The 17,823-nt window shown below is 41.2% G+C and overlaps 1 protein-coding gene across 1 annotated transcript in view; it reads right to left on the reverse strand.

The window, feature by feature from the left end:
- The window catches only part of samd10b (sterile alpha motif domain containing 10b), a 61,005-nt gene that overhangs the window by 20,563 nt on the left and 22,619 nt on the right, over positions 1 to 17,823 (reverse strand). The window contains exon 2 of the mRNA XM_037773946.1: positions 12,966 to 13,150. Within this exon, the coding sequence (XP_037629874.1) occupies positions 12,966 to 13,150 (185 nt within the window). The remainder of the gene's footprint in view (positions 1 to 12,965; positions 13,151 to 17,823) is intronic.

Consider the following 17,823-nt stretch of genomic DNA (forward strand, 5'->3'; position numbering starts at 1 on the left):
TAGCAAGACAGAGCCAGTGACTGTGGGTGCATGTGTATATTTGTGTTTTAATTTCCTGAGGTACAATATGACGCAAGTTGCTTTTTTATATTGCTTTTTTTATTTTTTTCAGATAATCACCTTGTAATTGCTGTAGCTTACTTAAATATGCAACATGCTGGATTTTCTCATTAATGTGAAATTAACTGGGATGATGTGTTCTAATGCAGTCTGCAACAAAATCCCTTCTGGTAGTCGAGTAAATCACACGTAGACAATACGCAGAGTGCAAGTAAGGTAATGGGATGGAAAGCATCTTATTAAGGGTTCATACAGTATTGTGTAGATTGCAGTGTTATCTCTCATTTATCACAGATACAAGCCAAAAAAATACACTTTAAACACTTAACATTTTGAAATGGTTATAGTCTGCCCTTCACATTCTCAAATTCACATAATGAGCTCATATGTAACCCAAATTAACGGCGAACATAAGGTTTAAAAGCTTGTAGGCATAGAAGGGCAAACAGATGCTGTTCTTTTGATTAAAACGAGCAGTCGGCTTTTCGTCTTTCAACCCTGATTTAGAGAGACAAATGCAAAGCTGCTATCACCATATTTTCTCACACATTATTTATTCCATTTCTGTACAATGTGGCACTTCACCCCTCTGCCAACAATATGTCTTGATACAGTAATTACATTCCATATATTATTTCTACCAGCCAGGGCTGTGTCGTAGCGTGGTCTTTTTTCCGAGGTAATTTTTTGTGACAGCGGCACATTCATTATGCAGCCAACGCCACATTAGTGTGATTCTGTCATATTTATCTTTCAACCATGTGTCTTTGTTCCTCTCATACTCAATTTTTCCATCTTCACACAACTTCCTCTTACCTCGAAAGATGTCAGGCTTTTCTTTGTGCCGGGGAATTAATATGGACACTAATAAAGTCACATCCAGTCCATATGGGCAGGAAACACAACCACTCCTCGTCCCCTCAGCTCTCTCTCTCTCTCTTGTGTGACTTAGGCTCATATCTAATCCATTCATTCATGCTCCGACTGTGCCAACTCCACAACAAAGACTTTGGCTGATTTTCAACAGAAAAACACAGAAGTGCTGCCAAACGTTCCACTCCATAACTGACTGCATTTAATGGGATTATGTATGCTGAAATGTCATACACACAAATGCAACTTGCACTCACTCTTGTAGCGCAATATCTAATGTTCTCCGCTCGCCGCTTTCTTGTTAATGACACAAAGCTCCCAGTACACCTTCACATCACAATAAGATGCAGGTTTGTAACTATTTACATCTTTGTTTGCTGCTGTAATGAGATCTCCTCCTGTCAATTTAAGCACCAAGCAGCCCGATCAAGTTCTGGCTGGTCCACCTGCTAAGTGCGTTCTGCTTTGTAGGCCTTGAGTGAAAACAACTCAATTTCTCCGCTCCGGTTTATTTGGTTGCTTCCTAATTACACACATACTTCCAACCGACTCAATGGAGCGCTGAAGCCATTTTTAATAAGCCAAATTTACTGCTCGTCCCCCCTATCATTAATTGAGATTGAGTTGGGAGAGATGTGGAAATGAGGAGGGTAAAAATGCTCCCTCATCTCTGGATGGCCATAACGTCAGCTGATTTAGTCTCTATCATTTCTGCAACCCTCACATTGACATAGTTGAGTAAATATTGGAGTGAGTGGGGGCTGCAAACGGCTGGACAATCATTAAGTTTGGTAAATTCAACAAGACAAATTGATTTTTGTTTAAATCAAGTCAATGGCAACAAGGCCTGATGTTTGCACTCTCAGGACCAAACAGAAAAGGTCATGATCGTGTGACCTGGAGGGCAGAGAGTCTTTGGATTTTTGAGAGGATGGTTAGTTAGTTTTGGTGCTGAGTTTACAGTATTTTGAGCTGGACACAGCCAGTTAAAATGGCCTGCAAGTGAACTAAAGGCCATCTCACTCTCAAATATTGCTTCTATAATGTATTTTCTTAAACGAATAGTTTGACATTTTGGGAAATATGCTTACTTTCTTTCTTGCCAAGAGTTAAATGATATTGATATCACTCTCATGTCTGTAAGGTAAATATGGCAAGGTAATAAATCAAGTGAGAAGTAGGCTCATTTTCTCATAGACTTCTATACAATCAGACTTCTTTTTGCAACCAGCCGCCCCCTGCTGGCTATTAGAAAGCATGCAAGTTTAAGGCACTTCAGCATTGGCTTCACTTCTAAGACACGGAGGTTGCCAACTGGTCGAGGTACTTGTAATTTAGAACTGTGGGTGTTGGTGCTATAGGTATGGCTACGTTAGTTGTTGCTTCTCAATGCTTATTATTTGAGTAGTTTAACAAAAAATACAGATTTTCTAATTAGAAAACACAATAGGTCATTTCTGAAGCAGGGACCGAAAGTGTTTGACATGGAAAGAGGATTGTGTTGCATAACAAAAGAAAGATTGGTACAATTGTGTTAAAATGATTCGGTTGGAAATTCATATATAAACAGGAGACACACACCGGTGGCGTCTTGATGCACATCATCCAGAGTTGATGCTCAATATATTCAGGACACACCACTGTCCTTTTTCCCAACATTAACACTCCTGAACTCAGTTTTACCATCGCCACTACTGCCGTGACTATTTCTGTTATCTGTATGGCACATTCGGCCTGTGCTATGGGTGTCAATTGACATGTGTGCTGCCTACGTGACGTTGCTGGTGTATGTTACGACTACGACTGGAGAGGAGGGCAGATTTCCCCGCTGGCTCCACAACCCATAACATTACAGCATATACAGTAAATCAACACTATCACAGATAGTGCAGTTAAAAAAGATTCAGCGGGCAGATTCGTAATTATCCAGGGACCTATATGTATGAGAAAAGAGACCTTTTAATAAATAGTGTATATATGCTCCCCAAAAGATGAGCCAACAATCTGTAAGAATTTATAATAATAACTGTGATGAAGCTTCATGGCATTGCATCATCACAGAATAAGTAAAAGACAGTACTTAAAATCCACTGAGGCATCATTTAGTACCCAGAAACACATACAGATATTTTATATATAAGTTGTAATGAATAATTATTGAATATATCATGATTCACATTTATTTATTGACACTTATTTAACTCTAAATTATATGTCATGACAGATGACAGGCAGATAGAGAGGGTGAACAAAGAACAACAAAAATAAAGAGCAGATAGTGCGCGGCGGAGCGGGGTACTCTTTGCATGAGTAATGGCCTTCATCGTCAAGAAGCCAGACAGAAGGAAAATGAAAAGATAGCTCCCCATCATCCCTCCTTCTCTCGTCTTCCTCCCTCACTTTTTCTCCGGCCATCCATCAGACTGTATCTCCTCTGGCCATTTCTGTGCCGTCCCCGTTCATACCCTGTACTACCTCCCCCACTCCTCCCGAGACCTACTTCTGTCCAGCGGGAGGAGCTCCCTCATTCATTACGTACAGGAGAGGAGGGGAGAGAGATGGAGCTGGAGGGGAGGAGGTGCATTTAGGCAGAGAGGAGGCTGTATATGGAGCGGAAGTCTAATGGGAGGAGGAGGACAGAGAGGAAGGAGAGAAAGAGGCGGAAGATAATAGATACTCAGTGGTATGTTGTAGCCAGAATCAAAACGGCTGGGACGGTAATTCATTTGTTTTTAACTGTTCAGTTCAGTTATGTTCAGGACTTTGGGAAATATGTAGAGCACAGTTGCATATGAAGCTACAGACCGTTCGCTTAGCTTAGTATAAAGACTGAAACTGTCACAAGAGAAATCTGCCTACCAGCACTTCTAAAACTCACTAATTAACATGTTTCAGTATATTTGTTTAATCTGTACAAAACGTCACCCGAGGCAACCAGGAAATTACTGCACCCGGCCAAGAAATAGTCCTGCACAAAACCCCATAAAACCCCAACTTATCGTTTTTCTACACACATTTGACACACCCTGATGAAGACTTGTTGAGTTGAAACTTGGAGGTCAATCGATTTAAATATTTAATCACGATGAAATGCATGATTGTCCATAGTTAATCACGATTAATCGCAAATTAATCACACATTTTTTTATCTGTTCAAAATGTAGCTTCAAGAGAGATTTGTCAAGTACTTAATACTCTTATTGACATGGGAGTGGACAAATATTCATGCTTTATGAAAATGTGTGTATATATTTATACTGGAATTCAATTAACAACACAAAATAATGACAAATATTGTCCAGAAACCCTCACAGGTACTGCATTTAGCATAGAAAAAATGCTCAAATCATAACATGGCAAACTCAAGCCCAACAGGCAACAACAGCTGTCAGTGTGTCAGTGTGCTGACTTGACTATGACTTGCCCCAAACTGCATGTAATTATCATAAAATGGGCATGTCTGTAAAGGGGAGACTCGTGGGTACCCATAGAACCCATTCACATATCTTGAGGTCAGAGGTTAAGGGACCCCTTTGAAAATGGCCATGCCAGTTTTTCCTCGCCAAAATTCAACGTGACTTCATAGCGTTTTTTAGCCTCCTTCCTGACAAGCTAGTAGGACATTGGATGCTTGGTACCAATGGATTCTTTATGTTTTCTAGTTTCATATGATGCCAATGATCTAGCTTTAAACTGAGCTTGCTACAACATAAATATCGCAAGTTGTTTTAATGCGTTAAAGAAATTAGTAGCATTAAAACACATTTGCGTTTACACGTTATTATCATGTTAACTTTGAAAGCCCTAAAATGCGTTGGTGTTATCCATGTCTTAATTAATGATTTTTAATTCACAATCAGAGTGCCTCAGATGTTATCCAGACCACCATCCGTAAGGACTTCCTTTCAAAATAAGCTGAACAGTTACTATTTTATTGTTATTTGACTACTTGCCACATCCTTGAAGAGCACCCACTGCAGCACTCCCAATTTTTTCTTCTACAGTTTGTTTTTTGCACAGATTAAACAAACAAGATATAACATGTTAATTAGTGAGCTTTAAAGATGCTGGTAAGAGGAATATTTTGTACCTTGGGGCCACAACTAGTCTAGCTGTTTCCTACTCTTTATGCTAAGCTATAATCTAATTGGTTGTCATATTTACTGTAGTAGTGGTATCAATCTTCTCATATAATTCTCTTATTGACCCAAATTGACCTATTCTTTTAATTTATACTATGACTTCATGTTAATGGAAATGGGCACAAAAACACCTAATAAATTATTATAAATTATAATAAATTATAATAATCTAATATGCTATTTTTAGGTTTCTCAATATATTCAACAAGATGAGATCTGTCTCTGTGTTAGTCTTCGTCTTCCCGCTTCCCTCGCATCCTGTTTCCCTCCCTACTCCACACACTGTGACTTTCTTCTCTGCACTTCCCTATTGATCATTCTGTTTGTATCCTCGAACAGCTTATTTGTCCTTCCTTGCTTACTTTGTTCTATCATGTCTCTTATCCCCCACTCTGGTTGCTCCTCATAAATTTGATCCTGCGCCTGCCTGACACCTTCCCTCCTCCCTCCGTCCTCCCTCTCCCTTCGATCTTTCTTCTGCCTTGACTTCTGTTCACAGAGCTACTTTTTGCCCATGGCCTGTGTTTCTGTGTATGTGTGTGTGTGTGTGTGTGTGTGTGTGGTTGCGTGTGCATGCCCTGCCTCTCAGTGTAACTGAATCTGGGATTAGCTCAAAGTCAGGGGAGCGTGGGGAATCCTGGAAATTCAGTCTTTGTGACCGATAACGCCTCTCTTCCGATGACTGCCCCTGTCTCTGCGCATCCACACCCTGCCTGAGATTGATCAATAAGGCCTCGCCAATTAGCAGTGTTTGTGTGTGTGTGTGTGTGTGTGTGTGTATCATGTATTAGGGCAGGGACGATTCACCTATTTCCAGATTCGATATGTATTGCAATTCAACATTACAATTTATTGAGATTTTTGTTAACTTTTTTAACACTAGACATGGGAAAAAGTTAAATCATGCACTTCAAGGGACTTTTACTTTGGAAAATATCAAAATTAATACAATACAATTTTGATTTTCAGCATGTATTTAGTCAGAGATGTCCTGAAGTCAAATATATCAGTCATTGTCAGGCATCATTTATTAAATCTTTTCCAGCAACCCAAAAATCAAAGAATAAAGACATTTCCCTCACAAATTAGTGGTATTTTCTTTTTAATTTATAAGAGACATCCAAGTCCGTCTCTAGCTCCCCCGGTCAGCTCCGTTCTCTTTAAACATCCATGGCCAGCTCCATCGGGGCCTTTTGACTGCATTTAACATAAATGTAAGTATATGGCTGCTCTACTGTCGTAGCGTTGGCCAATTTGACCACGTAGATGCAAGTGACATCGCATACCGCATAACTCAATACGATAACGTTTCCTGTCCATGACAGAGTTGGCATGCAGGTTTAGCCATGTTGTCTAGCTCTGCTTTTCCTGCAGTGTGTGAAACCCGAAATGTTTCCATACTTTATTGTATGTGTAGTGTTTACCACTTTGGATTTAACATATGAGGGTGCAGGTCGTATCCACACAGACCCTACGTCGTTTTCTACTTTTGCATTTTGGCTCGCTGCGGCCGGCTGCGGTTTGTTTTGGTTGACAGATATAGAACAGATATGACGTCACTCTACTCAGACTACAACAATAAAAGCAGTAACTTCCTTCTTCCTTCTCCGCATAGACTCAAGTAAAGCAAATATATTGATTCTGACATTAAATCTATTTCAAAATTGTAAAAAAAAAAACAATACATAGGAGAATCGATATTTTTTCCCACCCCTATCATGTACAGAAGCTCACACCTGCCTCTCGCTCTCTGCTCTGCATCTTTTTCCTGCTGTCACTTAATTTCTCCACAGGGTTACTAAACACTGCTCCTCTATCTTCTCCGTATGCCCTGCTGTCTGACCTAACAACTCTCTCTTTCTATCTCCCCGTCCACTGTGCCGATCTATCTCTCGCTCTGCTGTCGTTATAGAATCAGATCGTCAATCTGTCTCTCCGATCCCAAAGACCCTGACAGATCCTGACACATGATTCTTCATATCTCCTTCTCACCTCTCTCCCCTGCCCACTTCTCATTTCATTTTCCTCTCCTCTCAGTAACACTGAATCCTCCCCCTTGTCCCTGGCAGCTTCCGTTGCATCATTTAGCACGCCACTGTCTCCCACTGCTCAGTCTAGCCTTGTGCATATGTGTGTTTGGATGTGTCACACTGTGATTCTCAAAATGTTTATGTGTGAGTGTGTGTGTGTGTGTGAGAGCTGTCAGCCTCCGTTAGCTTTGCACGGCTCTGCGATTGGTTGTCCTCGGGACTCACAGTTTGTAAATGTCTTGCACTCATGCGAATGTGAGCGGGCTCTCAGTGGGAGGACAAAGGGCCAGATGGGATTTTCACAAAGCTCTCTATTTAGCATGAGTCAAACGTGTGTGTCGGACAGAGCAACACATCACCGAGTGGCAGGACAAGGACAATACAGGCTAAAGCATTTCTGCCACACTGCCCAGCAGCTCACTAATTCTTCTCTCAGCGTCTCTCTACTGTGTCTTTCAAACCTCTGCTCTCCGCTGCATCATCAGCACACCAACGCAGCTATCAGTCACCAAGGCAAAGTCTTGAAACACTTTAGGTCGACAACAAGCAGGTAACATATGACAGTTTAAAAAACGAGGGTTGTCTGATCTGCCACCTTTATGGTTAAAGTTTGGTTCAGTTTAGGCTAATACAAAGGAAACCAACAAGAAACCAGTGCTGCCTGTTGCAAGGACGCGTGATTCAAACCACAGCCTCTGGTGTCAAAGTCAGACACTTTGTACATCCACCCGCCCACCTGAGCTCCTCTATAAGAGCTTTTGTGGTGGCATAAAAAACATCACACTCATTTCGCCTGTCCTTCTGAGAGAGGACAAACATTATTTGCATGACAAGAGGTCGCTTATCAAAACCACAATTGGTTTAAGGTTTTGAACAAACCACCCGTGCTGTTGTTATTCTGTTGAGGACAGTCTCAATGTTTCTACTGAAATGAGTGGCAGCTGCTCCATCAATCAATAAAATGAATACAAATAAAAAGCATTTCCCTGATGATTTGTCTTAAAATGACAAGATGACAGGTAATCTACTTCAGGCTATTCTCATACATCATTCGTAGCTACGATAAGTAATGCACTGTAATTCATACATCATCGCTCGAAATCAATAAGTATGTAATCAATGTAATCATGAACCAGGAAGTATAAAAAGTGACAAGCCCTGCGTAGGGCGGAGGTCAGTGTGGATGAGTATAAAGATACCAAACTTTAGCCCTGGAGACTGTTGTTCGTATCCCGTGTGAAACCAGAAGTCAACATTGATATATTTGTTACGTAGCTTCTATGCTTAAGTTACGCCACGTCCAGTGTTATTTTAACCCAAACCATTATCTTCTCCTTAACATAACTAGTTTTTTTGTCTAAACCTAACCAAAATGTTTCCTGTGAAGACGGAACTTTATTTTGAAAAGACTGCATGTAATGAGCAGAAATTGACTCATGCTGCTGGACATTTGTAGAAAAACGCACATGATTTTTTTCAGATTACCTGTTTCTAAAATAACTTTCCTTAATCCTATTTGCTCCATTTCTACTGCTGCTTTAAGGCTAGGCATTGACCTTGAATCGTTAAGGTTAAGTTATGTCATCGGGCAGCGAGTCTTGCGACGCAAGTTTTTGCCAGTTTCACAATTTGCGGGTTACCTTCTAGACATGATCCAAACAAGCAGGACAATCATAACAACAGTAACTAATGGTGGATCGGTGGCTAAAATAATGAGCTCGACTGGAGGCGACCTCCCTAAAAATCGAGGACGAATATTATATTCATGTCTTTACAAGGAGTCAAAGTTAGGCGGCTTTGTGTGTCATATTTGTGTGTTTTCTCTCCGGTAGTTCACTGCTCTATGTCGGTGCCAGCTGAGAAGGTCAGCCACTGTGTTCTGTAATGAAGAGGGAGAAATAATCACAGACTGGTCTTTCTCTCCCGTTCGCCCACCCGACATGGCAAATTATTGAATAAGGGCCTCACTTCCTGTGACAGGCTTGGTTCTGATATAGGGAATAGAAGGCACAGCGGCTGCTGTTACTTCCTAAATTGTGTCTCTCTGTTATTCCACCTATTCCCCCGTCTCATCTGAAGGTTCACCCGCAAGCTGTGTGTCAGACAGCGAAATGAGCCACCCACTAACTCCTCCCCTCACCCCATCTGGCTGCCCAAACAACAGCCAATTCAAGGATACCGCAGACGGCGCGCCAAGTACACAATGAGTCATTATTTGGAAAAATCCTATTAAGGGATAGGTCTGCATGCAGGTCCACCTGCAGCAATGTAACAACACAAATAACCGTCATTGAGTCTGTGGCTGCAGGTGTGATTATTTCAGCTGTTTACAGCACAAATTAACTTGTTTTTAGTGTCATTTTCTACACCTTCTAGTGCAACAATCTGCCTTGTTTCAAGACACTCACTTCCATTTCCAGGAAAATTACTGAAAAATGGACCACAGCACAGGGAATAAATAGAATTATCCCACTTCATTGGTATTTTTTCTTTCTTGTTTCAAGTAAAACAAATGCAGAATATTACATTGTGAATGAGACTATATATATATGTATACGTATATTATAGCTGTCAAAGTTAACGCAATAACGTGTTAGGGAAAGAGGCTAAAAAACGCTTCAAACTTACTGTAAATTTTGGCGAGGAAAAACTGGCACGGCGATTTTCAAAGGGGTCCCTTGACCGCTGAACTTAAGATATGTGAATGAGTTTCTATGGGTACCAACGAGTCTCCTCTTTACAGACATGCCCACTTTATGATAATCACATGCAGTTTGGGGGCAAGTCATAGTCAAGTCAGCACACTGACACAATGACAGCTGTTGTTGCCTGTTGGGCTTCAGTTTGCCATGTTATGATTTGAGCATATTTTTATGCTAAATGCAGTACCTGTGAGGGTTTCTGGACAATATTTGTCATTGTTTTGTGTTGTTAATTGATTTCCAGTAATACATATATACATACATTTGCATAAAGCAAGCATATTGGCCCACTCCCATGTTGATAAGAGTATTAAATACTTGACAAATCTCCCCTTAAGGTACATTTTGAACAGATAAAAAATGTATGATTAATTTGCGATTAATCGTGATTAACTATGGACAGCATGTACTTTGGGAGCAGGTACATCTGCCTACTTGGTTCTTGTACTGCGATATTTATCTAAGATTTCTGTCCTTCCTGCTGTTACTATTTCTTGTCTCCCCTGACTGTCTGGTCTGCATCAACATCTAAAAGTAAGTGTGTGTGTGTGTGTGTGTGTGTGCGCGCACAGGAGTTTACATAGGCGTGCATAATGTGTTATATTAGCTTTGTTAAACAGATAAGGAAGATTCCCCAGGTCCCACCTTATATACAGTGTTTCACTTAACTGGCTCCCTCATTACAGCTGATGTGTGCACAACCACTCTAATGGAGAATAATCTAATCATCACTCTTGAGAGAACTGGACGCACAGACGCCAGTCCACACAACCCGCATACATACACACACACACACACACACACACACACACACACACATGCAGATCCATTAACAGATTCTCGAAGCTATAGAGGTGCACAAATGGACACTGGGAATTTTTTGTGAATGCGGGAGACACGCAGATACATCAGAGGGAGCCGGACCTCTCTCCCAGTTGTTGAATAATGTATAAAGAGGCTTGTTGCCACAAGGAAATGATAAGCCGTACTTCTCATGGTATAGAGGAGGTTTAATTATCCAGTCTCTGTGTAATCACATGGAAACAGCTTCCCACTCGTCTTTTATTAAGCCTTTTATAGCTGTTATAGCTGAGGGGGCACTCTTTTATGAATTATTGAGCAATCTTGCAGTGCATATGTACATCTCGCAGCCTCACAGTGCAGCCCAGCAAACTTTCTTAAAGGCAGTGGGGAGACTAAACAAATGACCCCCACTGTGGCTATCTTCTCCCTTTCATGTGAGGAGTCGGAGCCAGGAAGGAGGCTGTTGTGTCATATGCTGTTTTGGGTCAAACACAGGCAGAATACCTTAAAATAGATGTTTTTTTCTCCTCTTTGTTTTGCCTCTCTGGTGCTGCACAGATGGGATTCCATTTTGCACAAGAAGAGCGATGTGTGGAAGTAAATGATGCTCTGGCTGCTGTGCTTACATTATGCTGCACTGAGCCACCAAGCAGGCATTCCTCACTCGCCAGTCAGCATTGAAACGCCTTTCATACCCGGTGTTTATACCAGTCAGTTCTGTTAAAGCTATTGCTGCGCTTTGGGGGGAAAACATCTGTGGAATATATTAGATTTTTTTTAGACACATGGGACTAGATGGTCTTAACTGTATATTTCTGAGTCCGTTTTCTACAGTATTGTACAAGCACTGTTACATCACAAGTAGTGAGGTAACAGTTCTCGTAGCACTCCTCCGTTGCATAACCAGTTTCTCTCTGGTGGTATCCACCACAGGCTCAGGTGAGAGCAGCCGACATCATGTACAAGATAAAACAATTATACGTCCTAGTACCACTGAGATTCGACAGACTGATGCTCCCTGTTGTCTCTCTGATGCTAACAGATCATCTGCTACAGTGTATATAATGTATGGCTTCTTACCCACTCAAGTCAGGGCAGCTTCATTACACCACTCTTTCTCTCATATAGTTCGAGACACGGCGCTTTGAAAATAAATAGCTTTGATGAGCTACCAGTTAATTCACACAGGATGATATTAAATTACGGCAAAGCTCCCCTCAAGGGAAATAATGTTTTCTTAACTAAGCTACTTAAAAAAAACACTTTTATTAAAATATTTCATCTACCACTGTGATGTAATTCAACACCAAATCATGCAAGGGAACTGTAATAATTATAATATATATATTAAACTAATTATTACATACAATAAACCAACATAGCCGTGTGATAGGCTGTCGACCCACCCATTTTTTTTACCCACCCATACACCATAACCTCCTCCCTATGCGTTGTCGATCTTTATACTTCCTGGTTCACCATTACGTGGATTACATATGAATTGATTTTAGGGATATATAGGAATTACAGTGCATCTAGTTTTCGTAGGTATAGCTACAAACGGTGTATGAGAACAGCCTGAATAAACTCACAAGAACTTGTATATATATAATATATATAACGCCCACTTAGCTGCCTGGTAAAAGTCGTTGTTATATGTTATTGTGCAGAAGTTAAATAATTGAAATAAAAATGAAAGTTGTATCTTTTTAACAAATATGTGACCAGAACCTTTAATGGATCAGATAGTAGGCTACCCTGTGATCAGACTGTTTTATCCTGGGAGCCAGAGAAACATTTAGATTTCCTTGAATGGCCGTAAAAAAAAATGATCACAAATAAATAAATGAATATGAAAAAATTAAGTTTCTTTTCTTTTGTTCATAAGCAAAAATATAAATTCTAAAAACACTAGTCGTATGTCACCGTGGCTGAACCCAAACTACTGCATCATGTGATTAGAGTGGAAACTCTTGAAATCTTCATTTTTATATTTTAATGTGATAAACGGCATGTTTTCTTTTCCTAAACTGTTGCTATTGCCGAGCGGCTGGAATTTATTCCTTTTGAATAATCCAAAATCAGTGACAGATTATGCGCAAGTATTTCACAGCAGATTGCTTCACTAGTGAAACCGAGTATGGTCTCTTGGGCCTCAGAGGCTTTCTTTCCCTTTCCAGGTTTGTTATGGTCCAACCCGCCCAATTCTGAGCTTTCCCTCGTTGCCTCAATGACTTATTCAATCTGTAATCTGTTTTCTTGAGCAAAAACACATTTCAAAGTCATTCGCATGCGGTGAAAACACTCCTGCACACCAAGCGTCTGGTCTGTTTGTGTGGTTGATGTCTTTGTACCTGGATGCCCTCTGTGCCGGGCTGCTGCAGTAGTTTGACGGTGCGTGTGTGTGCTGTCCTCTGGCCGCGGCCGTCGTGCCAGGTCAGGTTGCTGCCTCCGGCGCGACGCGGCAGCTGGTAGCTCAGCTCCTCAGCAGACACCGTGTGCTCCAGGGAGGCACGGCAAAAGCTGAAGCTGGACGCCGCTGAGAGGAGAGAGAGGAAAACAGAAAGAGACAAACAGAGGGAGGAGAAGGAACACTGATAAGCACTCACTTTGTATTATCTTGCATACACATTGTCTACGAACTGAGCAAAAGGGAACACCTAAAAAAAACAAACAAAATAAATAATTGATAATCCTCTAAGAGCTTAACAGGCTGCATTCACTCCCGATTATAGGCCTACATGCTTTGTGCACTGACTCTCGTACTGCTACAAACAGATGGCTGTTTTGGTGATGGTGATGGTGGGCAGCAGTCAGTGCTACTCCACTGTGATCTCCAATTATGCTGAGTGCATATCCACAGAGCAACGCATGATTTTTTGGAATTGTGTCTCTCTTGCTAGATTAGTCCTTGATTATTTAAATCCTACATCATGTATGTGATTATTCTCCCCTCTCTGTCTCTCTTTCCATATATCTTTTTTCCTTTCTCTCCTCCCAGGAGTGAGTGTTAGCTGTGAGACAGCCAAGCAGACAAGTTGTCAATGCAGGGTCAGAGCACAGCTCTGGAAGAGCCACAGGGCATCTTCTGCAGTTCACGTCAGGTTGAACAGGCTACTGTGGCTGGTCGTCTGAGCCAGTGGGTTCATTTTAAAGGGGACAAACACAGCCTTTGCTCCCTTTACCCAGCAACGTATCCTCATACAACAGTTCATATGATATCTGAGGAAAAGTTATTCCTCGCTTTGTCATGTGTTTTCTTATGAATGTCCAGCATCACGTGTCAGTTCTGCATACAGTCTTTTCAAAATAAACTTCCGTCTTCACAGGAACCAACTTGGTTATGTTTGGGCAACAAAGCTACTTAGTTAGATTTAGGGAAAGATCATGGTTTGGGTTAAAATAACTTTCATAAGTAGCGTTACTCAAGTACGGAAGTTACGTGACTTCTGGTTTCACACGGGTTATGAAGACAGGGTGCCTGGGCAAAAGTCTGGTGTTTTTTACAGCAATTCGTATGATATCTTATGAAAAATGATTTCTCATTTTTCGTGCGTTTTCCTACGAATGTCCAGCAATACTTGTCAATTTTTGCTCGTTACATGCATACAGTCTTTTCAAAATAAACTTCCGTCTTCACAGGATACAACTTAGTTAGGTTTAGGCAACAAAAGTACTTAGTATGGAAGTTACGTGACAAATAAATCAACGTTAACTTCTGGTTTCACATGGGGTACAAACACCAGTCTCCTGGGCAAAACTTTGGTGTTTTTGGCCCACCCATTCACCCCGACCTGGTCCCAACATAGCATTTGTCACTCTTTATACTTCCTGGTACACAATTACGTGGATTACATACAAATTGATTTTGTGGGATATATAAATATATATATATATATATATACAAACTACAGTGCACTACTTTTCGTAGGTATAGCTATGAACGGTGTATGAGAACAGCCTGCACATAGACACAGATGTATTAGTCATGTAGGAATGATACAAGAGGATTTAACTGCACGTCAGCCAGACACAACAGAGAGGAGACAGTGGAAGGAGGCTGAAAAGGTCAAGAGGATCCATGACAGAAATTGAAACAGAGACAGAGACACTTCCTGGTTATTGTCAGCTTTCTGCAGTAACCTGATGTTTAAAATGTCATGTAAACAAGAAAGTCATTCCTCAGGGCTGAAGAGAAACCTGGTTAACACACAGCTAATGTGGGCCAGAGAAACCTGATATTTGGTGTATCATGTTTACACTTCAGTCAAGTCAAACCAACCAAAACTGAACCTAGAATAAATAAGTTACAGCTGCATCATCGTAAAAAATTCATTTGAATATGCTGCTGTTCAGAAATATGCTAGAAGAGAAATCATCACTATTAGTAACAATCTGCCAGTAAATGCAGCTTTGCCGTGCATTTTCAAGATTCCTCCCTAAATCCCCTGATTCATGTGTGCGTGTAAAAGCAATCATTGAGAAAGAGGCAGAATAACTGATGAAAGGACTTAAAGTGGAACAAGGCATAATAAATGTTGCATTCATTCCTTTTAAATATGAATTAAAAAGTCTCTTAACAACAGAACAATGTCGGAGCATTCTTTGACTAAAGCCTCATTTCATCTCCTGAATGACTTCTTAATTTATGTTCCTCCCTCCTCCTTAGGGACCAGATTTATAAAAAAGAGAGATTGGATTTATTTGAACGTAGTATGTTGAGTTATATAAGGTCTTTGCATTGTGTTCACCATGTGTCTCTTTGTTATGTGGCTTTCTTTACATGATTTTAGTAAGTATCTAATGCGGGGCACACACGGCACAAGAATCAAGCCGATTTTGGGCCCAATTTCCTCTTCCCGACAACGATCAGCAAAGTTTTTCAAATTTTTTTGATGTTTCTAAAGATTATTGATTATTATTCCAGATATTTTTGTGCTGTGAGGTACGTTAAGAGTGTTTTTTTACATCCCCCGATCGGCTCGGAAGTCCATCCTGGCCGCACCGATTTAAAAATGTTCAGTATTTCATGGTGGCCGCGGCTAATGCATGAGCTAATGCAAAATGTGAAGCATAAAGTAGTAGTAAGATGGACCTCAGAAATGAAGGACCAACTTGTTCAACTGTGTTGTCTCCATGTCTCAATCTTCATCCATTATTTTTCTTTTTTTCTTCTCAAATTTTCAGTACAAAGCGGTGCAAAAGTTAACATCCCTAATTCTTCCTGCCCGTCATCCGCCATGGCGCTCTTCCTGGGGGCTCGGTTTGATCACACAAGATTTCCGGGTTTTGTTTTGTCGGGACTCTTGTTGTTCATGAATGGAATCTGTTAGTGTTTTGGCCAAATCATTGCTTCGCACACACTATAGGAACAAAACTGTTAAATTAACATGTGTGGGGGTCTCTTACATTTTCAACATCTGTTAAGATTCATAAAATCTTTTAGTGTGGGCCAGCCTAATCGATATAAGCTGTTAAAACAATGGAAGTAAAAACAAACAAAACACAAGTTTAACCGTTCCTTTCACCAAAAAGGGAAAACAAGCCTCCTGGACTATTCCCACTTTAGAATTACACAACAGACCACTGAGAGCTGCTGTATGACAGCTGAGGCTTGTGGGAAACTCCTGGTTGCAGCTGAGAGGAGTGTGGTGGTGGTGGTAGGGGCGAGGGGGGACTTTTTCTCAACCCAGAAGTCTACTCAAGTGAGCAGCGGTGAATACAGAGTTCACACAGCCATGATGAAGGAATGAAAAAGAGTGTGGAGATGAAAAACAAGAAAGGCCTGTCAGGAATCAGTGATGTGTAACCTTCTCTCCCTCCGTAAACCGCTTTCTCTCTCTCTGCGCTCCCGCTTTCTCCCATTTCTATATGCTGCTACTTTTGTATCTCCTTATGCAGCAGTATCTTTCTTGTTCCCCGTCTTTTCTCTCTCTCTCTCTCTCTGTTTCTTTCTGGTTGTCAGGTCGTCGGGGTCGCCGGGACAAACCGAGCCCAGCCCTGATGTAATTACTGCCAGTCAGACTGAGGGGGAGGAGACAGGAGGAAGGAACGTGGGAAGCTAAGCGCCTTGCAACCCTAAAGACCTGCCAATCTCACTGAGAGAGACAAGAGAAAGCGCAAAAAGCAAGAGCAAGCCAGACAAGAAAGGGAGAGGGGGAGAGCGGCACTGTAAATTAGCATTGGATCCATGCAGACTGACAGTAAACTGATCAAACTGTAGCGAGGTAAAAGAGCTCAGAGAGGAGGCAGGGAGATGTGTTAATAGAAACATCTTCCTTTTACTAGCTGGTAAAGACGGAGCTTTCCAATTACTAGACCACCCTACACTTTATAGACATCGCTTTGTAGGTGAGGAAGTGCAGCATCATGACTTCCTAGTTTCTTTGAAATCTCAATCTCTGCCACGTCGCCAGCATACTTGCCAACCTTCAGACCTAAAAAATATGGAGGATTTCCAACCAAAGCGGAGGGTCTGGAGGTCAGAAAAATGTGAGTTTCAGAGACTTTGTTCCTGCATTCTGGTGAATTTTATAGAATGAAAATAATAATAATAATAATAATAATAATAATAATAAATAGCTACACTGCAACATTTTTTGTTAAATAGGCCTACTTTTAATTTTACTTTTAATTCTCAGGAAAGACACTGAACTGGTGTGAACTTGTGTGAATCTTTGGCATAAACTAATATTCATCAGTATTCATTAATTCATTAATTTTTTGCCCCTGCTTGAGTATTTCTTTCTTTAGTTCTTTCCATTTCTCCTTCTCTCACTCACTGAAGGCCCTTTCAGACACGACGGGACAACGGCACCACTGCGCTCTGAAACCCGTTAATTCCAATGGCTCGCACCACGCCACGATGCCTTTGCTGTGATGCAGTGATGTGCGGCGAGCGCGGCTCAAACCATGCTGCAGTGTCACAAGCAGCTTTTCCTCCTCCAGGGCTTTTACATGCTGTACAGCGCCAGAAACAGGTTGAGATAACGAAAAGGAAAAAAAAGTTGTGAAAAAAAATTGCCATAATTGGGGAGAAATGCAGGAGAAGTGTGACACCGGGAGGAAACCGGGAGAGGGCAATGGAAAACAGGAGTCTCCCGGGTAAATTGGGAGGGTTGGCGGGTATCGTTGCCAGACCTCGCCACCTCCAGCTGTCATAAAGCGAAGACAGAGCGCTCATTCTGCAAGCTTCAATAGACTCTGTCGACT

The sequence above is a fragment of the Sebastes umbrosus genome, chromosome 6 (assembly GCF_015220745.1).
Source record: "Sebastes umbrosus isolate fSebUmb1 chromosome 6, fSebUmb1.pri, whole genome shotgun sequence".
NCBI lineage: Eukaryota > Metazoa > Chordata > Actinopteri > Perciformes > Sebastidae > Sebastes > Sebastes umbrosus.